This window comes from Neolamprologus brichardi, chromosome 11, assembly GCF_056152115.1.
Source record: "Neolamprologus brichardi isolate AB-2024 chromosome 11, ASM5615211v1, whole genome shotgun sequence".
In the NCBI taxonomy this organism is placed as follows: Eukaryota; Metazoa; Chordata; class Actinopteri; order Cichliformes; family Cichlidae; genus Neolamprologus; species Neolamprologus brichardi.
The window spans coordinates 3088984-3116367 of NC_142114.1; the positions used below are offsets into that span (position 1 = coordinate 3088984).

The following is a 27384-nucleotide window of genomic DNA, read 5'->3' on the forward strand; positions in this document are numbered from 1 at the left end:
TGTGTTACTGCAGATGCACACACAGAAGCTGCAGGTAGTCATTACCGCCGCCCGAATCTGCAATGTGTGCAATGTAGTCACAGACACACAAAATGGAGAGCTTTGTGTTACCCAAAGGCAGTCTGTGGATTCACGTCTTCCATGGTCATCACTCTTCTCTATGCCCAACGGTCTCTCCCTGCCACACGCCATCCCTCACATATCTTCCTACCCTGCTCCACTAGAGCCTCCCTGGCCTCCTCTCCAATGACATATTAAAGCTACTCTCCTCTCCCAACAGCCAGAGACACCCCTCATTCATCAGGCGCCGTGAGTGAGCTCTCTGCCCTCCTTCGCCTATCCCCGCACACCGCTCCGCAACAACGAGAGACAGAGAAAATTCCCAATAAAAAAAAAAAAAAAAAAAAAAAAGGTTGATAGCAAGAAGAAGTAGAGTAGAGGGAAGGCGATGGCGGTGGAGTCGGGGTAGTTTTTCAAAGTGAGAGTAAAAATGAAAGCGAACGTGCGAGAGGTGAAGCGAGAGCGGATTCATAACGTACGGAAATTGCTTTCACAGTTGCTGCTATCGGTGTTTGTGAAAGTCACTAAACTCTGCCTTTAATGATGTATTTACATTTCAACCACTGTGACATTAGGTTGTTCAGCCATGTGTGGGATAAGTAATACTGCTGTGTTTGCTGAGCTTTTAAACAGGGCATTTAGATGCAGCACTAGTTCAACACAGAGGAAGTGTAGGTGAAATTAATTTGGCCCATCAGTGTATCGTGTACATATATATACGTGTGTGTCTGTGTGTGTTGTGGGGGCTTCATTTGATTGGCTTTTGCATGACACAAATCAGTGTTTACAGTTCTGACACGTGTGCATTTTGTTATACACTTCAACACTATGAATCTCCTCCTGGTGCGTCTCACATTCTTGACCCTTCAGTAGCTCTAATAACCGGCTGTCTCCCAGAGTTCCCCTGACCCAAACCTTCAAACCATCTGGTCCACACCACCCCTGCTCACCCTGCATGCTTCTGCTGAATCCTGAACACAGACAGACGCGCATGCACTCGCTGCTGGCCCGATTACGTTTAAGTATGAGAAAATAGATCGGCGGGGTTGCTGTTGTTGTTGTGATTTGGTTTCGGGGAAGGTTGTAATTATCCGGTGAACAGAAGGGATATTTTGGACCCTCTTTTGTATTTAGGAAGTGAATTTCCTCTCCCGAAGCCGTGTCTCACCACCGTGACTAATCTCACTCTTTCATGGTGAAGCATGTTGGCTAGCCGGCTGCGCTGTGCACATATACATCCTCGTGGTGGCGAGCCATCCTAGCGCCGCTGCTGTAAAACTAATGGCCGTGAATGTGAACACGGTCTCCACCTGGCTCCGATGGTCATACAGGTGTGCCTGATGAGCCATTGCTGTGATTATCAGCACGGTGCATTAGCACAGCTTGAAGCCCCTCAAGTAAACCACAGAGGAGAGGCGAGCGTTTGTACTGCAGGTGGTCCCCAAACTATGCTAATGGGCTTCCACCTGCTGCTGGGTCACTGAACCTTCTGGAAAGCCCCTGCCTGTGATGCTTTTGGTCTGTTAGAGGAAGCCAACGCTGGAGCCCAACTAAAATTAGGCACATTAGGAACACAAGTGCTTTGCCTTACTTGGCATGTCGTTTATCATGTCTTCCATTCAGAGGCAGAATTCCCTATATGGGCAGATTTGGATTCCTGTGCACCAGGGTGTGAGTGAATGTCTGTATAACACAATCTATACTGCTGCTGTCCCATGCTGCAATTTTAGAGGAAGTAAACCAGAACCAATCGCATCTTCTCTAACTTCCAATCTCCGTTCATCACCACGGTGCTGTGGGCTTTCGTCCATGTTGGGACGGCTGCAGTTTTCATGCCACGGGGTGCCAGGGAACGGGTGCCCGTGGCATACAGACAAATAAGACGAGGCTAAGGGAAGGGGCTGGCACAAATGTCCACTTTGAGAAAACCCATAATGAGCACACTGTGGCCGCTTTGGTGGCGCTTTCATCAACTCAGCAGTTAAATGCCTCTCTTTATTTAGCTCTCAGACTGTGCAGACTGTCAACTGCACCATTAAGACAATCCTCAGTCACACTGAACAATGGTACATTAACATTTCTTGCTTGGTGCAGTCTACTACGGTGCGATTACCGTGCCCACCCATTTATCTACCGGCACATTACTCTGGAAGAGGTTCAGATCAATGCTCTGTTCATATTTCCATCTACCCTGAGATGCCAGATAGCAAATTAAAAGAGAAAGTTGGTGATTGCAGAGACCTTTAGTATAGATTGGAACTGTCATAAAATCTCCACTGCTCTGGCTAAGCATCTCAGACAGTCTGGAATATATATATATATATATATAGATCTATATATATGTACATATGTATGTGATGTCTGTTTGTGTGCCTGTGTGTCCTTGCACAAGTACACAGCACCTTTCGAATCCATTTTCTCAGATAATACTTGTCTTAATGCATTAGCCCCTGCTCAGTGATGCATTAGCCACTTTATTTAAGTTCTCTGCACTAATCTGTGCTGCAGCGAGAATCCCTCTGAGTGTGCAAGTCAGCGAGGGAATGAAGACCTTGGCCAGTAACCTCAAACTCCACTGATCTCTTGCTGTACCTGATATCTTTGCTGTCATTCCCTGCCTCCCTGGCCCATTACTCATCGTGCCCTATTAAAAGAATAAAGCCATACAATGCATTATGTAGCATATTGCTTGACAAAAACGGCATTGATTGTGTTAATAATTTCCACTGATAAATACCTCCATTGATACGGAGGATGTCCTTGGCTTAACTTGGCCTTGCTTCAGTTTCGGACGTCCTCCCGAACACTGGCCGGTCTGTGCCTCTGGGTATAGAGGCTCTCTGTATCTTTCAGTGAGCAAATAAATTCAAGGGGAATATCACAGACGCAGCTGTTGTTCTTTTAGTACGAGTTAGAGAAAGTCGGGGTTAACCCGCCAGTGACCAGAATTAACTCGGTGCCTTCTAAAAATATGGACCGGGCCACTGCGATGACCCGTCAGTAACACTGACCAGCGGAAGTGAATGCTCTTGTGTTTTTTTGTATGTGGATTAAACCTCAGGGCGAAGGAGTGAAACTACTGCATGGCCACTTTGCTTTGGGAAAGGGAGGAGACTGGTGGGAGTGCAACAGCAACCCGCGGCCTGTCCGATTAATTAGCGCAATTGGTGTGAGTTCCTGTTCTGCCATCAGGGATGTGGGTGTGTTGTGCTGGCAGCAAAATGACCTCTGCATTGTGGCAGGGCAGTATGGCGGCACGTAGAAGAGGAACAGCTTGAAAACTGCCCGGGTGGTCCTGTTATATTAGTAATGCAGGCTATTTGCTGGATGTTGTTGATATTTCACAATAAAAGCTTAAATGTGTCTTGTCCGTATCTCTCATATCCTTTTCCTCAATCTGTCACAGAGCCCATGCGCGCATTACGGGGACTCGCCGCCACAGATATCCAGCCCAGGCAGTTGTCCCTGCAGTGGGAGAATTTGGCGTTCAACCTGACACGCTGCCACACCTACTCAGTGTCCCTGTGCTACCGCTACACCATGGCGGGAGGAGGCGGCGGCCACAACACCACCGTACGCGAGTGCCTTGCAGTGGAACACAATGCCTCACGCTTCACGCTGCGTGATCTGCCACCCTACCATGCCATCCATGTCCGTCTGTCACTGGCAAATCCAGAGGGGAAGAAAGAGGGCAGAGAGGTCACCTTTCAGACGGAGGAGGACAGTAAGTCCCAGAAGAAGATTACAGAAAAGACAGTAGATAGATGGTAAAAGACGGAGCGCAGAGAAACTAAAACCGAATAGAGCCACTGGATGAATGCTACACATTCAAGGTTCACTACCAGTTTATTAGATCTGCAGCCAAGTGCAACATTAATATCTGATCCCATGTTGATTAAAGTTCTAATGATTTCAGTGAAACTGTTTTATGGCGGATGTAGTTTATGTGTTGCTGTTGAACTCATTGTTTCCTACTAGCAGGCGTTTCTGTTTATTATCTTTTCCACCTCATTTAAATCAATGAAGGGAGGCTAAATAACAGAATCACCTTGCTTTATATTGCAGTACAACTGAGAGAAACAAAAAGCTGAGAGCTTCCGAGATTAAAATAAAAAATCCAATCAACACCTTTCCGAAACACTTTTCTTCAAAAGTATTGTAACCTTGATGAAGGTGAGAATATTGTAGGACTGTTACTTTAAAAAGCTGTAACATTAGCACTAATATTAGAGCAGCTGGGAAAAGTCTTAAAGCTGCTCTCGCTCCTTAACAGCCAAAGACACCTGTCATTCATCAGGCCTTCACATTAAATGTTATTTTCTTAAAAAACAAACAAACCCTCCACTCTCCAATTATCACAAAGTACAAGTTCCAATATTATGTGGTTCCCACTAAATGCTGGCAGTCCAACGTTTTATTGCCTTAAAGCATTTGCTCAGTTTGTCACATGCTAAACTGCGGTCTGGGGTTAGCCCACTGTATGTTCTCATAAGTGCAGGCTTACCATATTGAAACGGTCCTATGTTATAATTTTGTGGACACACACCACCTCCCTAGGATTGTATCCTCCCTCTTTGCTTGCAAAAAAAAGCCCTGAGCTATTGAGGCATGAACTTCACCCGACCCCTAAGATGTGCTGGTGTATCTGGCACCAAGATGTTAGCAACAGAACCTTTAAGCCCTGTAAATTGTAAGATGAAGCCTCCATGGACTTGTTAGACATGTTTGTCGAGCACATCCCACAGATGCTTGATTGGATTGAGATTTCGAGGGGAATTTAGAGGCTAAACAACTTGTTGTTGTGCTCCTGAACTATTTTAGTTTTGTGGCAGGGCGCACTACCCTGCTGAAAGAGGCCGCAGCCATCAGGGAATACTGTTTCAGTGCTTAGGTACTGATATATGTCAATGTACCATCCACATGGATCACAGGACCCAAGGTTTCCAAGTAGAAAGCATCACACTGCCTCCGGTGGCTGGTCTTCCTCCCATAGTGTCCAACTCCAGGCTTCAAGGGCTGCTGTCCTGCAGGTTTTAGATGTGTCCTTGATCCAACATGGCTGATTTAAATGGCAAAATTACCTCCTCAACAAGTTCTCCAGAGGCCTGGTAATGAACTAATTATTTGATTCAGCTGTGTTGGCCCAGGGTGAGATCAAAAACCTGCAGGACACCGGCCCTTGAGGCCTGGAGTTTGACACCCCTGCCATAGTGCATCCTAATACCAGGTGTTTCACCATGGTAAGCGATGCACACACAACCGGCCATCCATGTGATGTCAAAGAAAATGTGAATACCTTCTTCCATGGCTTCGTGACCATTGTTGGTGCTTTCATTTGGGGACAGGGGTCAGCACGGGCGTCTTGACTGGTCTGTGTCTATGCAGCCCCACACACAACAAACTGCAATGCGGATGTAGATTCTGACACCTTTCTACCAGAACAGCTCTGTGCATCAGTGATCCTTGGTCACCTGTAACCTTGCTGCTGGTTCACCGCTGTTCTTTCTTTGTGTTTGATAGATATAAACCACTGCAGACTGTGAACATCCCAGAGTTACAGTTCTGGAGATGATCTGACCCAGTTATCTAGCATCACAATTTGGCACATCTCAGACTTGCTCAGATCCTTAGGTTTGCCAGATTTCTGCTTCTAACAAATCAGCTTTGAGGACAAAATGTTCACTTGCTCCATAATATCACCCACTCACTAACAGGTGCCATGATGAAGAGATAATCAGTGTTATTTGCTTCACCTGGCAGCGGTCATAATGTTATGCCAGATTGGTGTAATTCTGCTTTTCCATCAGTGTTCAAAATACACAAATCCATTATCAGTCCAGTTTTGTGTAATTAAAACTTCTCCCCTCTCCCTTACGCATTAATACAGAAAGGGTGACCAGCTGACTGATGCTGTGTCCCAATTCAGGGTCTGCACGCTTGAAGTACGCATTTTAAGTGCGATTACGTCACCGCCACGCGACGACGGCTGTCCCAATTCGAAGTGTACTTCAAATGCATACTCCAAATGCGCCGTCGATTTCCCCAAATATCAAGCGTGGTCCGGTGCACGCTTCGTGGTCCCATATATCCCACAATTCATAGCGCGGCGGTGGGTGTGGATAATTTTGCCGCAAAATACGGCAGAAGGGAGTGGCCGAAGAGTGAACTGTCAAAAGTAAGTACTGAATATGACGTCACTTATTTATGAGCGAATGTTTAATAACGAAGAACATTAAAACATTGCTGTTGGCCACATGTTGGCAAAGTTATGTGACACTAGTGATGTTTGTACTTTCAGCATTAACTTGGTTTTAAAGCCTATACTTCTAAATATATATATAGTCGACCTTAATCTTACAGAGAATCTGATGATTTTATGGATAATTAAAGTCAGTCATATATCCACAAACACAACAAGCTGAAAGTGAGTGATATATATATATATATATATCTCATAATAATCTGACAATACTATAATATTGGCCATATTATATTTACATTACCATAGTGAGATGACTTTAGTCTCATGAACAACATTAACTAATTATTATTTACTAGCTAATCGTAAATGACTGTTCAGTACAGAAATGAAACCCTTGAATCATGTTTTACAGTCCTGTGGTCTCAGCCTCAGATACTCACCTAATCAAAGTGATGTCATGACAAAAATGATTGACTAACAAAACAATTTTCTCCTTCATTTATGTCAAACAAAGCTGTATGTAACGTGTCTCGCGGTTAGTATCATGGTTGCTAGGCAACCTGAACAGCGTGACGAAGCATATACCGTCCCATTTCACAAGCCTCTCACTTCCGCACTTCTCGTACTTATAGTACGCACCGTACGTAGTACGCGTAGTGCGCGTACTTCAAGCGTGCAGACCCTGAAATGGGACACAGCCTGAGTCAGCATCACAAAAGATCCATTTCATTTTTAGATGGAAATAACATAAAAGAGAAAACATATCTGAGACTCGGGCAATCCCGAGATAGGATTTTGTTCTTATTTCTTATCTCCTATTATTCCTGTGTGCCTTCACAGATTTTCTGCGTTGTGGCTAAAGGAGAAATCAATTCTGCCGTGAACCAAAAAAACGAAAAACATCTAAACAAACAGGATTTTTCAGAAAGCTATATACACACATATGTACAGAGAAAGATAGAAAAAGAGTAACCAAATAACAGAGTGAATGTTTTTTTTTTTTGCTTAGATAAAGATGAGTATATGTATAAATACAAACAGTGCGTGTCAATTAGAACCACCTTTTCCAAAAGTCCCAATAAGCTAATTTGTAGTCCTGACTAACCCAATTCAAAAAAACAGTCAACTCAGCTGTTTGGCTCTCGCTTTAGCCTCAGGCCTGAATCTCACATAACAGTCTTCCTCTGCGCAGTACTCGCACACACCGCTGGGACCAGGACTTCAACTGAATGGCCCCAAAACCGTGTATAGTTGAGAGCTTAGGCCTTCACATATTCATCAGTATATTTAAGCTTTGACTGAAGCAGAATAAAAAATATAATTCTTTTATAATGTTTTCTTTTTTCTCGTCTTTGTTATGGGTGCATAATTTATGCAGTTCATGAATAAACTGTATCCTTTTTGTGAGATTTGCCTGCCTACTGCTCTGTGTGTCAGAGTGCTTTGTGTGATGCGTTGCTCTGGGCCACAATGACATTCACTCTGTGATATTGACAGGAGAGGATCACTGTGTGATTAGCCCTTCAGTTTCCCTGACAAATGTTTGTTCTGTAATTTCTCATAGTCCCCGGAGGCATCGCACCAGAGTCACTCACCTTCACCCCACTGGATGACATGATCTTCCTGAAGTGGGAGGAGCCTGTTGAGCCCAATGGACTTATTACCCAGTATGAGGTGAGCCCATGGAGACATGAGGGTGAATTTCTTCGATGTGTAAATTTAATTGGTTGTAGAGTTTGGTGGATTGGGGCAGGTGCGAGCATTTAGTAGTCTCTCTGTTATCATTGTTGGCTCCGCTGGATTTAAAAGTTGACTTAATCAGCTAACATGGTTGCTGTGCTGTTGTTTGCTGATTCGTTTAATGATTCTGGAGTGTAAACATATTCAAATCTAATAACAAGCAAAGCTGTACCCATACATATCAGCATGTTAAATGCCAGTGGCTGGATGGGTGATTAATCAACTTCTCTGTGCTTTATCTTGAACTTTATTCAGGGTTGCCATGGTTTCTGTAGCAGAAACTAACTGGGAAAATATTTCTGTGTACAAAGTCTGCAAACGTATAGATGTCAAAATCCTGTACTGTCTGATGATGATGAATCAGTTATTTAAGTGCAGTTTGTACAGTAGTGATTTTAGACTACAGCTAAAAGAAAAGAGAATTTCATATGCTCAGATGAATCTTTAAAAAAATGAAATGACATTGATCTACAGTAAAACAAACACAGATATTAAACGTGTTATTGCTAGGAAACCATCAAACTAGCTCGTATTCTCTAGCCAATAGTAACTCTGATATTCCTCTCCTGCCCTGACAGACAGCTGGAAAATTTAATTTAATAATTTAATTTATTTGGTTGTTTAAATAGTATTATGTTTAATCATATTTCAACGTCCTGTTAAACACTGTCGGCATTTTAGTTGAAAGGCGCAGAGCGAGGTCTCTGTCAGTTTCTCTCCCTCACCTGCCATCCAAGCTATCCGTGCCACCTGCACCACGGTGCCTTATTTGTAAAGTGGCTTTGACAATACAAAGAAAAACACAGTAATATTCTAAATAAAGTTGTTAAATATTATATACTACAGATGGAAAGCCTAGTGGTATTAACCCTATTGGTATTGTATAGTGATAAAAGTAAGCATCGGGATTGTATGAGTGCATACACTATTGCTGAAAAGAAAAGTGATGCAGGGATGAGTTTTAAGACGTCAAATGTAAAAAATAAAAAAAATCAGTTTTAATAAATTTAAACATCATTAATTTTGTAAATCAGGCAAATTAATGAAAGACCATTGAGCCAGTGAGTAAAACATTTGTGCCATCAACAGTGTGTCATGTGAGAGACGTAGGTCATACAAGCTGCCTGAAAAAAGGAGACTGACACTCTGAACTCAACTGTGATAGAAGATCAACTATGATCTTCTTCTGAGACTTTGAGTGGCAATCACTCCTGGGTGTCATCCAATGCAAGACCTCCCCAGAATATATAATGCCTGCAAAGTACAGATGCCTTACTCACAGTTTCAGTAAAAGTCCCGGTGCAGGAATCTGCTGTGTGACCTCTCTAGGATAAAACGTACCTCCAACACATAAAGGGCTGCTGGGATAGTTGGTAAAGTCTTAAAGCTAAGCAAAATGCACGATCAGGCGCTTAGCTGCAGGCTGAGTTCCTTTATTGGGTTGCTTGCATCATACATACGAATAAACTCATAAATTAAACTGAGGTGGATGTAGTTTGTTCTACTGCTTCCATACCATTTTTGTGGTCAAGAATAAAATATAATTTTCCCATTTGGTTTGATAAATTTAGAGGTTCTTTTCAAGGGGTTGTTAACTTTATATTCAATATTTTTTACCAGCACAAAAAAATCTCCAGCAATACAAAAAATAACGAACCCAAACAGCATTTTCCTGGAACTGAAGCGTGCCTGTTCTTTTTTGTTTCCTGCCTAGTGCAAAAAATATTTCCCTCTCTAGTTGCTGAACCATTTTCAGCATTGCTGCAACTGGCACGGCACAGATAAAGTATGTGCTTAATCACACAACCATTCTGCTGCAGTTTATGCTTTTTTCTTTTTCCACCCAACGGACAATGCATGTGTGTCTTTATAAACAAAAATAGCAGCGATGACTGGATATGCTTTTGCTAACGTTGAGCACATGGCTTGGACACTAAAACCGGTCTTCTTGTCCTGTAGAAACAGAGAGTGGCACCTTAATCGATACACAATTTTTTGCTGTAGGGCTTCTGCTTAGCTGGACAATCATTTTGCATTTACTTTACACCCTCCGTCTGCAGTAAGCACTCAGTAGGCCTGCCTACCCATGCTCAACTCTTCCTTCCGTGGCTTCTCTTTCAATGTCACTTCAAGGATATATTAAATAGAATTTCTAGTTTGACATATAAAGTGGAGGCTGCAGAAGATTTTTACACTGTAGTGTACACTGATCTTCCTCAACTGACAAAGAAAGCTTTATACAAAGCTGTAGAAATCCTCTTCATTTCTCTCAGATTAAACTATTGACCAGTCTGCCTGAGCCTATCGACCAGAAAGCTGTCCTGCAAGCCCTCCTCGTTCTTCTGTGCTGGGTCTGGCATTTTTTATGAATGCCTTTGTAGCAGAAACACAGTGGTCTGTCTGTTCTCAGTCACTGGATGGCTCATAATTCTATCTTCTCCCTACGACCATGAGCAGACATAAAGCTCTTCTTATGATAATCAGCAGAAGCTTCGGTCAGCGCCGGCGTGTGCAACGTGCACGCGCACGAGCACATACGGTACGCATCGAAACGTGTGTGTGTTCGTTTCTTCAGTGAAGTGGATCTCCTCCAGCTCCACGTTTCCCTAATACGCTCACCCTTGTCTGATTGCGGTAAGGTCATCTCATTTAGCTCTCCACTATTTCAAAGAGCATAAGTGGAAATTCTCGTGAGGTAGAGGCACAGCTAATCACCTTTCGAGGAAAAACTTTTGAAAAGATTACACTTTTTTGAGGACACTCTTGCGCACCGATTTCGTAGTGTTAACAAGTGTTAATTAAACTCATAAACACTTCACAGTATTGATTTTCATGCTTGGAAATACTTTTTAGTGCGTGAGGTTCCGTCTCTGGCCTTCATAATGAGCTACTTAGTCAGAAAATCACTTATGGCTCACAATGCTTCTCACCAGAGCTCCATGTTGCTTGTATGCCTTTGAGCTAATGGCGACCATGCCAATCAAGACGTATTCACCTGAAACTGGAAACCACATGAGCAATTAGCATGTTTATTTAGTGAAGCAGTTTATTTCATGTCAAGTGAATCATATCAATGAAATATTTAATTTACTACTTATGACCGAGCCATTTGTGCACCTATTTGATGAACTCAACTGGGGGGGAAATCACCGTTTAAGTTTGTTAGCAGGTATAACAACAGAGCTAAAAATCATTTTAACTGTTTTTTATGCTGTTTTTATTCCCTATCTGACATCAGATCAGCTACCAGAGTATCGAGTCATCTGATCCGAGCATCAACGTCCCAGGACCCAGGAGAACAGTGTCAAAGCTCAAGAACGAAACCTACCACATGTTCTCCAACCTCCACCCTGGAACGACTTACCTAATCTCCGTCCGGGCACGTACGGCCAAGGGCTTTGGCCAGACGGCCCTCACCGAGATCACCACTAACATCTCTGGTAGGAGCGCCGCTGTCGGAGCATCCGTGCTATCGTGGGGGACGGTGCGAAATCTGGTGTAAAATCGTAAGATAGAAATGAAGGCGGGCGTGTAGAGGCTGTTCTCTGTGCCATCGCTGCCTATCGCTAATGCAGCATGCAGGTACAACAGTGAGACTTCACCCACTGTGTGCTATAATTAGAAATCAGGTTTTCTCTCTTTTAACCTCTGTGTCTTCTTCCCTCGCTGAGGCAAAACTGCTGCTCCCAGAGTGCAAGAGCTATTTTCCAATTGCCTTTCCAATCTAGTGGCACGCTGTCATCTCACAGTCCTCAAGACATAAATTAACTTGCAGGTAGCAGGAAAGCACAACAGAGGGGACACTGCTGTGCGTTATGTGTGAAGAAAGATTTAGAACATTCTCGGGACCAGAACACCCCTTCTGAGAGTCTCAGAGCTTATTACTGGTGATAGAAATCCAACCTTTGTGTTTCTGTTTCCTTTTAATGATGCATTTGTGCTTGTTAAGGGATGAGATTACACCTCTGAGGAGCACACAGCACGACCACTCCCACTCGGCCTCGCTCGAACATTTACTCTCTCTGCCCCCATCTCTTTGCAGAGAGGTCCGGTTTGTTTAATTATAGATTTAGTGCACAGGCTCACTCGCTGTATGGCAGACAGCAATCTGGCGTGGAGCCAGACCACAGATAGAGTCCAAAAGTCTTTGCAGATCATCCTCAGCCTCCTCCTCTGGCCCACGGTGCAGAACATTCACTTACACTGAGCGTCTCTCAAATCTGCACTGACAGCTAGCAAACACTGAACACCTTCAACAGCCACTACTGTCAGCATCTTCGAGCAACACCCACCGCGGGGTATCCTTCCACGCACGTTTCCTCATTCGCGTGCACGCGGAGTCGTGGCTGACGGGCTCTAATCTCTCAGACAGGTTCAGTGTGGCAACTGGCATCGAACCCTCTTTTTTTCTTTTTTGGCAGTACGTAATGTCGACAATAGTGCATCTGGTTTTCCTCAATAACTCACCTTAATTGATGCGTGCTCTTTCCTTCTGCGCTATTAGTGAACTGCTTTTTAATATGATAATTATCGATTCCTCATGAATAGTTTGCTCTCTTCCCCCTTGCTAATTGACTGCTGATATTAAAGAAAAATGTGCCGCCACATCTCCAGGGAGGAGCATGACTTTAGCCAAATCCTTTTAAATGAAAAACCCATTCAATTTAGCTTCACTCCCTTTACTTTTAATTGGACGTGTTTCTAAGACAACTAGAAGGGAAATTCAAACATTGTACTTAAAATGACAATATGGGGTTTGGGTATATTAGCCCGTTTATCCCTGTATGCTGACAAAGGAACGAGTCTTTGCTCAAAAAGACAGTTTGTGCGGCTTTGACCAGGGGTGTTAAACAGTCGTTCATACTAAAACAAAGTAATTAAGTACCAGTTAAAATTACAGGGCTGTCTGTGCAACGAACGAACAGATTTATTTTTGTAATTTGACACAGTTCTTTCTTATAATTTAAGCACAAAGAGTCATGCTGACAGATTTCTTTTCACTTGCTACAGTAGAAAAACTTTATCTTGTGGAAAAATTGATCTGCACTGTAGTTAAACTTCTTGACTGCACATTGACAAAATCAAGTTTTGCTGATCCGACCCACTTAAGGTCCAAGTGGCCCACGATTCAAAATGAGGTCGACTCCTTTGACCTTAAAAAATCATCTCTGATTTTCTAGTTCCATAGTGTAAACTATAAATATGTTAAAGATCAATAGTGTAGCTGTGTGCGCACATTTTTTATCTTAATGACATGGCGAGATATGCCAGTGTATCAACAACTGTCTGCATTGCCACTAGTTAGTGTACTATGAGGAAAACGCTATATAGTGAGTGAGTGAGGCTCAGTGTTACGTGACATTTCAAGGATGAACATGTTTATGTGAAAGGACAAAGAGGCAGAAACAGTGTATGAACTCAATTATTGTTGCTTAAATGAGCACTGGCTAAGGCTAGACGTGTGCTTATTTGCGTGTGCTTTTATTGTTTTTGACATGTAAGCTTTTGTGTCCACAGCTCCCACCTTTGATTACGGAGACATGCCGTCTCCGCTGAGTGAGACAGAGAGCACAATTACTGTCCTGCTGCGCCCCGCCCAAGGCAGAGGAGCACCTGTTAGGTGAGGAGATCATTTCAGGCACAGATAAATGATTTTCATCAATGCTCCAGGCTTATTAAAATGCACATCTGTTCTTTGTACAGCACATACCAGGTAGTGGTTGAGGAAGAAACTGGGAAGAAAGTGAAGCGGGAACTGGGGGTGCAGGAATGCTTTCCGTTGCCCATGTCACACGGGGAGGCCCAGGCCCGAGGGACGCCTCACTACTACACAGCCGAGCTGCCGCCCAGCAGTCTGCCAGAGGCCAGTCCCTTTACTGTGGGTGACAATCACACGTATAATGGTTACTGGAATAGCCCTTTGGACCCCCGTAAAAGCTACCTTGTCTACTTCCAGGCTATGAGCAACTTCAGAGGGGTGAGTGACTATAAACTTGCACTGGTGTTGCAGCAAAGCTGGATACGTTGTTTTTGCAGACCTTTTTATAGTCTGTGTCCAATTGTACCAATGACACTCCTGTTCTTTAATGTCTTAAATGTTCTCAAATCAGTTGCAGGCCTCTGTATGGAAACTGTTCTGTTCACCACTGATGCTAACACACAAACACACCCATCTCCATATTATCCCAGTTTAATCCCTGGCCAGTGGTACTCAAATGAAGTCTGAGCCAGTGGTGTTTGGCGTTAATGAGTATCTGTATTTAAAGTACTAATGCTGTGACTGATGTATTGTGTGGACCTTTGAACAAGCACTTATGCAGTGAAAGAGGTTGTTGGATGAAAACAAACTGCGCAGGCAAATGTAACTACTTGAAAACTACAAACGCTTACATCCTACCACTTTGATTCTCTGCAAACAAAGCATTTCTGAGACAGGAATTACTTGCATGTATTACAACAAGCAAAGCTCTGATTAAGTGGAATTACTCAGAGTAAACAATCCGCTTCATTCGCTTCCTCTGTCCTGTTACCTCCATGTCCTTGTCTGCTCCCCTCTTTCTTTATGCAAATAATTAGTTAATTATCTTCGAGAAAAATCCAGATGTAGCTGGCCAAGGTAACGCAGAACTAAACCCGAGGCTTTTACGCGACTGCTTTTCTGTCCACTCACTAAAAACCTGCAGACCTTGTTTCCACACGCCTGTGCTTCCTTCCATTTCATTGTTCTTGAACAGACAAAGACCTTCAGTTGTACCCAGAGGATGCCACATTACCTTTCCAAATTCCATTACAGGAAGAGCTGCTACCTGGGTGAGGCAATTACTTAAGGATAATTGGGCACAGGTGCAGCTGATCAGTGGTAGAAAGCTGCTGCTTTAATATTCACAGACTGTGGCAATGTAGCTGAAAGTTATTGCCGTAGGTAAAAACACAGTCTTCTGTGATCATCAGCTGGTGATAAATACGTGCAAGCTGGGTCACTCGTGTCTGCTTATTTTTTCCGATTTCTGTCGGCTGCTTTTTCATTAGGAGTGTGCGTGTGAGTGTTTTTAAAAATCCTGCAAACAGGAGCTGGGTGGCTCGTCCCCACCAGTAAGATCTTTTTCCAACCCAGTGAAAAAACACACGGACGGAGTGCTGTGTGAGCACTTCACACAGCTAGGCTACCAAGAATGGGATTAGATAGGGGCGGCCTGGCTTTACCGGCGGATGGGATAAGGCTTTGTTTTGCCTGGCAGGGGGCCAGCATCCATGACCCACAGTGATGGGAGCACAGTGCCAAATCACACAGCCAACATTGTCCTCAGTCCTTTAAACATTGCTTTGCCTGGAAGTACAGATGCAGTGAGTGTTTAAATCTGTATATCGGTGCTGCAGGACCGAACCGACTTCACTTAAATCAGCTTTTAACACGAGGAGTCAGAACAAGTTTACCCTCACAAACACATTATTTCGGTTAGTGTGTCAGACCTTGCTCAGTGTTCATTGCTTAGCACAGGATCTTATTAACCTCCTAAGACCTGAACTCTTCCACGACATGCATTATTTTTGTTTTTAAAAAAATGAGAGCCACATATGAGGATATTCATTTAAAATTTTGATAGAACAGTAGCAGTATAATGTCCTCGTAAGTGGATATCAGGCCCATGTAGAGCAAAATTGAGTATTTTGGTCTAAATAACCCAAAATGTGATGTCCACATATGTGGACGGCAGGTCCTAAGAGGTTAATATAGCTTTTTCATTGATGTCAGTGTAATAGCTGTGTGATGTCAGTGAGTTCGGTATACTTAAAGCCGACCTATGCTTTGTATATAACCCACACACATCACAACAGGATTATGAAAAGACAAGGATTGCAGGAGAAAAGGTGTCATATGCATAATGTAACAAAAAAAGTATTAAAGAGTGTAAAATAGCAGTAATTAGACTGCTAACAGAGCACACAGTTATACGGCATGGCACTTAGCTTGTTAATGATATTAACATCATTAGCAGGCGCAGTTTTTTACCTCCCAGAGTCATTTAAAAGTGGCCACATCCAAGTGCTAATGACAAAGTGTATTAAAACCATCAAGCAGATGTTCACGTTTGGCTCCTGTAGCCTGCACGGACCAGAAACGGTTCAGCAATTGCTAAATGTTTTGTCCTGTTTTGTATCTTCCTGCTTGTGCTCCATGTGCATTTATGCATCACAGGCCTTTTCACATTTTCGCATTGTGCGCACACTGTCACAAAAATGTAGGCCAGAAAAGTGAACGTTGGCATTTTGAATTCGATTGCGTACAGAGGCACAAATGCATGTACTGGAGATATTTTTGTAGTGGTGTTTTGTAAAGAGGAGAGCGAAGCGTAATTACTTCATGCCTGCTCGTTTTAGTGGAAGAAAAAAATTTAAAGAGCACTCCAGAAGCTGGCAATGAAAGTAGTTTCTCTCCCAAGAGTGAAGCATCTGAAAGTCACATACACCTGGATTAAACACTTGTTGATGCCGTGCTGACATAATTGTCATCTTTAACAGTTATTTAAGCTATTGCACCCCGGGGGGCGAACAGAGCTGTCATCACGTTTTATGACTTATTGGGACGCCTCGTTATTTCAGAATCTCTGTGGTTTATTTAAGGTTTTGTCTTTGTGAAGGGGAAACATTGAACCTCTATAATGGTGGAACAGTTTGAACAGTATATGGGACCCACAATATTTGGTATTTACCCATGCTAATCATCTAGAGAGTGGCTCTCAAGCCTCTGTAATTGCTTTGATTGATCCATCTAAAGAGGTACTTGAAAAGCTGTGGATAAAGGCTGTAGCTTTGAAGGATACAGCATACCCATTTATAACCACTACACTTAGATCTCCAAACTTTGCACACACATACACACAAACACTGTAAAAACCTTGAGTGTGTGCCATAAAGCCCTGTGTTGCATGTTGGCATTTGCGTTTTCTATTTAGAGCTGCCAGGAGCCACCAGCCCCTCTGGCGTAACTGGCACAGCGTGGGGAGACGTGATGTTTCTTCCACAATCTGGAGCTTGCCAATTAACACTTCTGCTGAGCTAGTGCACAATGACTTAGATATGCGAGTTGAAGAATTTACTTGTCCATCACGACGACCTATTTTTCATCATCTGCATTAAGGAGATGTAAATGTATCTGTCTTAATTTGCCAAAGCTTGTAATGATTGAATGTATGAATGATTTCAAATGCTTTCTCCATAAAGTAGACTGCTTCAGATGAATCAGCTTTTTTTCTTTCGTAAGGAAAATGTTTAATGTAATTGAGTCAGTTCACAGAAGGCTCAAAGTCCCCAGTCAGCAGTCTGCATGTACCAGTTCTCCTGATACATGCAGTGGAAATGAAGTGGGTTGCACTTTGATGAATAGTATTAATTAAAACAAATTGATAATCATTTTATAGCAGTTTATATAAATTATATTAGAAATGTGGCTTAAAGTAAGTTATATAAATCCACCTGTCAGCTTCGTTGTATTGTGGTAATGTGCAAAAGTGTTTCTTTATGTTTTGCTAGGAAAATGGGAAATTGGTGCAGCAATTTATCGAACCATGCAGACATACATGGAAATATAATATATATAGCATTAACTAGTATAATATTTGCTTATAACATTTCAGTTAATAATACAGTATGGAGTAGGGGTGGGTGATATAAACGATATATGATAGAAACAATATAAATTTGGCCAACGATAGAGTTTGACTATACTGCTCAATCGCGATAGCGCATGTTGATGATGTCATCAAGCTGCGCCTGTTTTGGTCGAAAGAATCGCAGTGGCTACAACCATTAACATCTGCAAATTATGCCGACAGTCATAGCAAAGACATGAAGCACTTTTGAAATATGGGGAAAGCCAAAAACTGCGCTTCCTCCACTTCCGTAACATTGATTCATTAATGTTGAATTCTCTCGCAGCTGCTCTATTCCCGTGTTGTTGCAGTATATTAATAACTAACCTTGTATTGTGGATGAATAATCTCAGTTGTTCTCCTGACTGAAGTTTGGCCCGTGTATAGCATCCTGCTATGCGATTGCATTTGTCCCTAACCACCAGAATCCCTCACGTTAACTTTTATCGAGTGGAAAAAAAGTTGGTGTTCATCCTCCAGTTTCACTGTGCTAATGTTATGCTAACATAGCTGTGTTGCTAGCAATCACGTAGCACAACATTATATACCAGGTAGTCCAACTTCAGTAACCCTGCAAACGCCACTGCTGTTTAGTTTTCCGTCTTCATTTATGTCGAAAGTGATCAAATCGGTTCGAGGTCAGTAAGCACAACCAGAATTCATACATAAGGCACACTGTCGATTTCTATACAGAAGAAAAGAATATATCGCGATATATATCGTTACCGCACATGTTTCAAATTATATCGCGATATGAATTTTAGGCCATATCGCCCAGCCCTAGTATGGAGGCAAACACAGAGTTCATTCAATTCACTTTCAGGGTGCTTTGGGTGCTTTGGACACCTTTATTCTTTAACACAGCCTGAACTCTCTTAGGCAAGTTTCTCTTAATTCCTTTAAAGAGTCTCCAGGAATAGTTCTCCAGGCTCCTTGAAGGACATTCAGGTCTTTTGCTTTGGATATTGGGCTGCCTTTTGTTGGGTTCTCTATCAGGATAATTGTACGTTTTACCAGCAAAGTATGCTTTTTATTTTACATTACAACAATAACTGATTCAGCTAATAATTTATATTAATAATAATTAATATTAATGATCAAGGAACTGACCTCACAGTCCATGCGCATTTGTGCATTAAACAGCCCACTGAATTGTTCATTCAGTGGGCTGGTTTCAGTTATTGTGCAAATGTACTGTTTATAAGGTTGGGGAAACCTGCAGAATCAACCTTTGGAACAGCCAAAATAGCAGCAGTTACCAACAGAAGTATATCCTCAACAGCACCTCAGTATCGGTCAGAAGTGAGTTTCACTGACTTGGATTGGACTCCTTTCACAAAGCTTTTGAATTAGTAGGGGCAAGAAAACTGGATTCAGTTGACTCCAATCTGCAATCTACTGATATCTAGTGGTGAGGTTTTACACACTGTTGGGCTGGAGAAATGGCACTCTGTGTGACGGACATGTTTGTTTACAGTTTGATTCTATATTTTCAGATTAAACCACGGAGTTAAAGACTTGTTTAAGTGTCGGATTAAAAATGCATTTTCAATTTAAAAAAGCAATGCAACTGGAGTTTGAGGAAAGCTCGTTTTGCCCATTTCTGAATAGAAGAATTTGCATAATTGTCCCATAATGCCCGAATTAGCATCTCTGAATCTTAATTTTATGATACATCTCCTCCATGAGGTTGTAATTGGATTACAGTCTTGGTTCCCATTAGTGCTGTTTGACAAAGGTTCTTTTCGTAACAGAGAGATGCCATCAGCTGAAATTTGAATAAAATGAATGATTTTTATAGCGATGGACTGGTCTGAAACCCCTCCTCTTAATTATGCTAAATTTGTTTCAACTTTCATCTTTTCTCCTTCAGATAGAATCCCTAATCTCCTTCTCATACACTTCACCACAGATCTCAGGTTTTAGATATTTTTTTGTTTTCTCCTGTCGTCAGTAGGAATCTTAACTTGTGAGGTAATTCGTCCTTTTACACTCAGTCATTTTATGCTTTCTTTGGAGATGTGAGTGCCACCCACTCGTGTTGAGTAATTTGTATTTCAAATCAGAGGGTATGAACAATTGAAATGAAAGGCGGCATCATGCTTCTAGATGCGGGCTAGCATCACTTCTAACATTAAGTCCGTACTGCTTGTCTTGGGAATAAACATCATAATTTTGAAAGCATTTGTGTGTTTTTATGTGTTGTAATCATAATTTTTTCACCACATAATAAATGTGTGCGCCTCGGCTCAGTATTTCACATCCTCTCTTCTATTATCACATCTCTTTCATGCAAAATGCAAAGTGACACTTTCCCCCTGACGTCTGTGTTGTCTTTCTCTTTCAGGAATCTAGAATAAACTGCATCCGCATTGCTCGCAAAGGTAATTCAACACAAATATCTCACCTCCCAAAAACACTGTGACCTGAATCCATTTCCCTGCATCATTTCTAAATAACTTGCAGTATTGTGTACTTTTGTAGAAAGACAGGACATTACGAATGTGACGGTGATGATGTGTTTACTCTGTTGTAGGATGAAATATTCATTAGGTGATTCTTCGCGTAGCTTTCGTTTTTAATATGCTGTCGATACATTGTCACCATTTATTTGTTCATTAAAACGTGCAAATACTTCAGATCTGTCGGTTTGACTGCCCAGCGTCGCTACTTCGTGACACCTCGTGGTAGAGCGAAAAATAGTTAACCTGCCGTGAAGAGGAAACTAACAGGGGACGGACGGTTCAAACTAATTAGTGACCTGATCAGCAAATTATTAAAATTGAAAAAAAAAAAGACACTTTAAGGACTATTTTTCCTCCCTTTGTTATCTAGCACTGCATTGAGCATCATTCAGTCACTGTTGTTAGAGGCAAGGTTTCATCTTAGTACTCTGTAGCTCCCACCTATCTCTCTTCTCTTAAGTAAAAAGGTGAAGAACTGGACAAATTTTCTCTGGCGGCCCCGGTTGTTTAGCACTGGGCCTCAGAGAAAAGGGCAACAAGCAGGGAAGGATTAGAGGTCAGGCTTTCATCCTGTTTGTTTGGGGGCTGACACTGGGACACGTCGTATCAAAGGCAGTCTCTTTGTTCTCATCAGCAGCCCACCAGACAGCTACATCTGAGGGCTCTGACCTCTGCGCTGTCCAGAAGGGTTCTCCAGATCAAAACTTCCAGATGGAGCTACCTTGGCCTATCAGTATGAGAAAGCCCTCCCTGCCTCCTTATCTTTACCTCGGCTTTTTTGATTCAAAGGCACATGAAAAGGGCAGAGAAATTGACTCTAAGTCCTTATGGCAGGAGAGCCCCTCCACCATAGTACACTGTCAGATCACGGTAAATAAAAAGTCATGTATTTATAGTTATCATAGCACCGCAACAGTAAGCGGAGCCTTGCAAGTAAATTGACTTGGCGGGGTGTCTTTTTCTTTTTTTGGTTAAGGCCTCTTCTTTTGTGAGAGAATAATGAAAAAGATGAGGCTAAGGAGAGGCCAGCCTTTCCAGCTCGACTTCTCGCTCCCCACAAGTGCCAAATTGGGCATTGATTAATTAAAAGTCCCCACAGCAACAGACTTTATGCTGCATTTGCCACTTTTATTTGACACTGGGCAGAGACAGAATGAAAGAAATGAACAATGGAGCTCCTAAGATAAAAAGAAAATACAATTAGCAATGAAATAAAATACCTGTAGAGAAAGAGAAGTGGAAATAAGACAAAAGAATAAAAGGTTAAATGCACAATTGAAAGTTATGATTTTAAAAAACTGACAGCACTACATTTTCACCACAGGCATGGTGATATAACTGAAAACCCCCTGAAATGCCCATTGATGACAGGAAAAAAATGTGGGTATTTCCAATTTCAAGGTGTAACAGGTCACAGGGTTGTTTTTTTTTTTTTTTGTTGCTATGTGCGATCTCCATGATCCCTCTACCATTAACAGAGCCTCTGCATCATCGGGTCCTAAGCCGTTATTATCAAGCAGCCCATCACAAGCGAAGTGGAGGCAAATGATTCTGGCTTGGATAACAAAGCTGGAGATTACATTTCAACTTCCAGGTGACAGTTTAATTAAGGATCCTCTGGCAGGCTCAACACAACAATAGACTTCCATTTCTCCTCTAAGTGCCAATTTCCACCATCGGGCAGCTGGCAGGTGCATGGATTCATGTGGAAATCTATTTCATGCTCGTGTTTGGCTTAATAGAAATTTTGAGGGTAAAAGAGGCAAAACCGCCTTATCTGTCCAAAATGTCAGAAAACTGAAATTGATTTTTCACCTCCTCCGCTACATTTTTAGCCCGTATAAAGAAGCCTTCCCCTAATTTTAAATGAAGTTGCGGCATAAAATAAACAGTGAGCATCTGAGTTTGTGTCTGAGACGGTGCTTTGAATGGAGCGTCGTCTCAGACGCACTGGAGTCTTTGTTATGCGTCGGTTACAGTCACTCAGAGACACAAAGGCATTTTGGATGTTGGTGTGTCCTTGTGTGTGAACAGAAACCACAAAAGGAATCACTCACTGGCTAAATCCTTTCTCACCACGGCGGCAGACGCGACGTTTAAAAGCAGCACATGCAGAGATGTCACGCTATCGGATTAATATGTAATCGGAGGACAGCGACACGAAAGTGATGTCCAAAGCAGTTTCAGAAATAACAGCCTTAGACTAATATCAGGCCAGTGACTAATTTCCCCCTATTCTGATATGTCAGACATTCATGATTGATTAAAAAAATCCAGCCAAATCCTACCATGATATTGCACTACTTTCATCTTTATTTGGACAGAGGGTTCTAAGGCGGCCCAAGTGCCCATGGCTGCAAATAGTTGGACTAAAGCACGGCTCTGTTTTCATTTTCCCTGCCCCAGATCTGATTTTCTTTTTCCCCAGCAGGCTGTAAGATAGAGCTCTATCCCCAGGCCTGCTCTGACTTTCTCCCATTCTCCAGATAGTATATACTGTTCCAGTAAGCTCTGGAGGGCTGGTTTCCAGGCTGTCAAGGCCTGGAGGACAGGCTGACACACAGGGAAAAAAAAGTGGATCAGTGGGCTCCTAGAACAAGGCAAAGAAAGACCCACTGCTCAGCACCATTTACATAAGTATGAAGCTTTATGGAGGAGAAATGAATAACCTGCTATTATGGTAACGACCTTTCCAGTAGCTCACAGACAGCGGGGCACCTTGAGACTGTACTGTAAAGCAGTGTGGAGGATTCTGACTGGAAACTGATTATTGATTGGAAATTGACTTCAGAGGTCAGTGAGTGTACGACAGCATGAATTGCAATCCAAACGTGTCGCGTTATAATTATAATGTTTAATGCACAACTTTTAAATCAAGAATGATTTGCTGCTGTGAGTTCACCGCCTCACTCTCCCAAATTTGGAGCCTTGTAAAATTTGCCAGTTCATGCAAACCTGCTTAAAAAGATCATGGTAGACATAGTAGCGACATATATCCTTAACTGTCCGAAATGATCACAGAAAATCATTCCGTGTGGGAGCGAGTCTGCTTATTTTGCACATGTCACTTGTATCTGTTTGGGCAGCGTGGACAATCACTGTTCAAAGTGTCACCTCTTCATTTGCATACGTTTTTCACTTCTGTCTATTTTTTTGAAAATGCCTCAGATCAGATCAGTGGATCTCTTAGCAGTGGTTATGATAGGTAGTGTGACAGGATGACAAAATTCAGCTTTCCTACCTCTGTTGAATCCTTTTTGCCCTTTATTCCTTTAAGTTCTATGTTTGCATTCTGCCTTTTTAATGCGGCTCTTCTGTCTTCCCTCGTGTAGCGGCCTGTAAAGATCATCGCAAGGCTTTGGAGGTGTCGCAGCACTCCGAGGAGATGGGGCTGATCCTCGGTGTGTGCGCCGGAGGCCTGGTAGTGCTCATCCTCCTGCTGGGCGCCGTCATTATCATCATCAAGAAAGGGTAAACAACTTTCCATAGACGTTGTGAACAAAACATGCGTCATTGTGCTTAATCACCCCGCATAGTTTTACCTTTTACGTTTTATTCTCCAGCAGCTCGGTGATCGGCTTTTACTCTTTGCTAGACTTTTGCAAAGGTCACGCTTTCCAAAAGATGGGCAAACAGCTGGCGTGGCGTTGTTTTTCTTTTTCTTATATCGCACCAGAGGGACCAAACAACTCGCATCTGCAGAGCCTGAGTGTGAAGTATTTAATTAAAGGCGGATGCAATTCAATTAGCTACTTAATTACACACACCAAACAGACGCCTGACCCTTAAATGAGATGGTAATTGGGAGGGAAAAGGTGTGCTTTTAGAGATTATTAGTCAATGATCCCGCAGGTCTACAGTAAATCATCGACACCTCTGGCTCCGCATTTATTCAGCGGCAGCTAAAGTCTCAAATCAGGCTTCGACGCCCTCGCCTGTTTAAGATAAATTGAATTCTAAAGATCCAGCCAAAATAGGAGTTAGTCAGAGGCTCCAGCAATCGGTGTTTAAATTGCTGACACAGCGTTCAGGGTAATGGTGAATAATCTTGATTGTGGAAGTCGCTTCTACTCTGCACATTAGCCCGCGTTGCTCTCCTAAGCCACCATGAATTTCACTTTTAGGGAATTGATTATTAAATTTGCTGTGACAGGAAGCCGCGTGGTCTAGTCCTTGAAGTGTAACACTGAGACGTATTCGATTGAAAGAAACACACATTTTTCTGCCCGGCTGTGGTTTAGTCTGTCAGCACCTGCTTGATCCGCTCGCATGTGTCATATGGCTGCCTGCGCAGCTAAACTCATGAGAGGACGGTTTTCATTTTCACTGTAATCAATGCACTCTGCCCTTAGCTGACATTGCTTTCATCTTACATCTCTTCTTTCTCTTGATTTTTATTTTTTTCCCTTCTTCTCCTGCACTCTTGCCAGAAGGGACTACTACTCTTATTATCCGTAAGTGACTCCACCTCTTTGCTTTTCCATCGTTTTGTGATCCATCATACACGTGCATGTGCGCTTGCTGGCTGTCAATCATGAGTTACAAGAGTGTACCACTCTTTTTTTTCTTCTCTCAGCAGATCAAAAGTGCACAAGCTTCTTTCTGTGTGTTTTTTTCCTACCTAAACATAACTGCAGAGACTCTTGTGGCAATCTCTTCTTAATATTGATTGCTCCTTGATTGTTTTCTCTATCCGTTAACAGGAAACCAGGGAACATGAATAAGACGCCAATTACCTACCGCCAGGAGAAGAGCCATATGGGCTCTATGGAGCGCAGTTTCACAGACCAGAGCACCCTGCAGGAGGATGAAAGAATGGCTCTTTCCTTCATGGATTCACACACTTGCGGCACACGAAGTAAGAGAAGTGCACCGCTGTGACACTCATGCAAGCTTTGCATAGCCCCGAACCTGACACGCATCATCCCTCACTTTGTAATCTTTTTGGCCGTTGCTCGATCGCTCCATAAATATTTCAATCAATTGCAACATGTGAAAAATCTCCTTCAGTATGATTTCTTGTCAGCTACTACCGCCTGAAGCCAACACAGAAACACAGAATCTCACTAGATGGCAAATAAAAAAAATAAATGATTTGTGATTCTTGTCAGTTTTGTGCTTTCTAATGTTGTCAGCATCACAGAGGAGGAAAGATGGATGTGTTTATCCTAAAGATGCTCGAGATTCTTGTCTGCTTCACACTATCTGAGAAAGAGTTGCCGACGCATCAGCATAAGATCTATTACGAAGACATCTGTATCGAGACGAACTCTATTCAAAACTTCATGCCTGACGTGTATTTGTCATGTATCGGCCTGTAAAGTGCATTTCTGTGCCGCTAACACATTCAAACCAGTATAAACGTGACACGCAAGTGTTAGAAAAAACGATAAATGTTTCAAGCCGTGATGTGTCTGAGTCATTAAAGTTTCAGCTCGCTCAAACTATGAATGTGTCTGTGTGCGTCGCTCAGGTGATGCTCGAAGTTCAGTGAACGAAGCCAGCAGCCTGCTGGGAGGCTCCCCGAGGCACCAGTGTGGACGTAAAGGTTCCCCCTACCACACGGGACAGCTCCACCCTGCCGTCAGAGTGGCCGACCTCCTCCAGCACATTAACCAGATGAAGACCGCCGAGGGCTACGGCTTTAAACAGGAATATGAGGTGAAAGGGCGCCGTTGTACTCCTATTTAACGCTGTGACATTATAAGACAGCATAGACAGCTATTAGTCCTGCACTCTGGCAACGTTAAATGAACAGCGGTATAAAGAATGGGTGCTGGTGCACTCATGCTGAGTTATTTAAAATGGAGCTATAACACTTTTCCTACTGTCTTATATGTGCTGTTGCAATGGTAGATGGCCAAAGTTTCAAATAATGAGGTCAAAGTCTATGCAAGTAGTTGCTGTGAGTCAAAAGCTCAGGCTTCAGACTATTTGAAGTACTTGGATCGCATCTGTATCCTTTACTTCTTTGGCTAGTTGATGTCAGTGAGAGGAGTTGTCCTTAATATGGTCACTTCAGGTGCGCAGACACCTGCTCTGCCTGACACTGAAAGGCAGAGAAGCAGAGCACTTTGCAGGATTTAGAGGTTGCCGATTTATATATTTACTTGTATGAAAACGTGTTTGCCTTTCCCAAAGAAGAAAGCGCGAGCCGAAACTTCAAAGAGCAATGTTTTTTCAATGAACCCAGCATGAAGTTTGAGTTTCAGCTATGTTAATGCTAAAAGATGGTGCTATTCTGCCTATGAAAGGCAATAATGAGCTGTCAGAACTGCAAGCTGAAGGTGTCACTAAACCACTGCTGTTGTATTTAATGGATTTCAATGGTTGCTACTATAATTTCACTCAAAGTGTAGCCAAATCTGCTCTTTTTTATTCTGCTGACTCTTGAAAGCTCTTTTTATTGGTTAAAGTTGTTAAAAGTGATGCTACAGGGAGGAAATATACAAAAACACAGATGGAGATGAGCTTGTTTTGTTATTTTTAATATTGTGAGATAGTTAACATTTTGTGCTTCAGGTGCTTGTTTGGTTCAGTTCCATAATTTACACTTGTCGGGTGTGATCATGATATTGTGAAATTATGCCTAAAAGTACCACATTTCTGTCCAGTCCTCCCTTCAAGATCACTCTCTCATCCAAACTTGGACCGATTCTAGAGCTGCTTCTATTTTCACATTACCCTCTTTCGGGCCAAATGCATCTGTGCTTTGCAATTATTCAGAGGAGGTCGGGGAGCAAATATCCACTTCTGCGACAAACTGATCCGACTTTTGTATCGAGGAGCATTAGGAGGAAGCATAATCCAGAGAACAAACAGCATTTTCAAGTTGTTTAGTCCAGAGTTTCCAACCCCTTCGGTGACATTGGAGGCTAGCAATGGGGAGCAATGCTTTTATTTATTTATCTATTTTTTATTTTCAGTCACGGGGCTGTGCTCAATGAATTTGCACCCTGGGGTCAGCGAAGTTCTGCTGTAACGTCCTGAGGCGAACGTTCAATGGAAATGACCTGAGCTGTGGCATGTGCCAGCCAGATTCCAGAGGCACAAGTGCAAGCGGTCATGACGGGACTTTCAGAGCGCAGTCTAAAAATAGAAGTTCCACTGAAATTGGTTCAAGGTACAGGAGAAGATGACCTTAAATTTAGTACATATAGGTGCACTTGTTGATTTTACCTTGTATTTGGTCTTCTCTTCTTCTTAGGGGCACATTGATCGCCCAATTTAATTGTGGTTCCTTCCCTTCCTATAAATAAAAAGTTTA

The 27384-nt window shown here is 42.5% G+C and overlaps 1 protein-coding gene across 4 annotated transcripts in view; it reads left to right on the forward strand.

Moving 5' to 3' along the window:
- The window catches only part of ptprub (protein tyrosine phosphatase receptor type Ub), a 198128-nt gene that overhangs the window by 126298 nt on the left and 44446 nt on the right, over positions 1-27384 (forward strand). For 2 of the 4 annotated variants that reach the window (XM_006795928.3, XM_006795929.3), the window contains exons 8-17: positions 3467-3784; positions 7827-7936; positions 11241-11442; positions 13520-13622; positions 13706-13979; positions 20000-20036; positions 23450-23588; positions 24548-24571; positions 24821-24975; positions 25591-25778. In XM_006795928.3, coding sequence (XP_006795991.1) covers positions 3467-3784; positions 7827-7936; positions 11241-11442; positions 13520-13622; positions 13706-13979; positions 20000-20036; positions 23450-23588; positions 24548-24571; positions 24821-24975; positions 25591-25778 — 1550 coding nt within the window. The remainder of the gene's footprint in view (positions 1-3466; positions 3785-7826; positions 7937-11240; positions 11443-13519; positions 13623-13705; positions 13980-19999; positions 20037-23449; positions 23589-24547; positions 24572-24820; positions 24976-25590; positions 25779-27384) is intronic. The other 2 variants (XM_006795930.3, XM_006795931.3) reach the window with 1 other exon arrangement.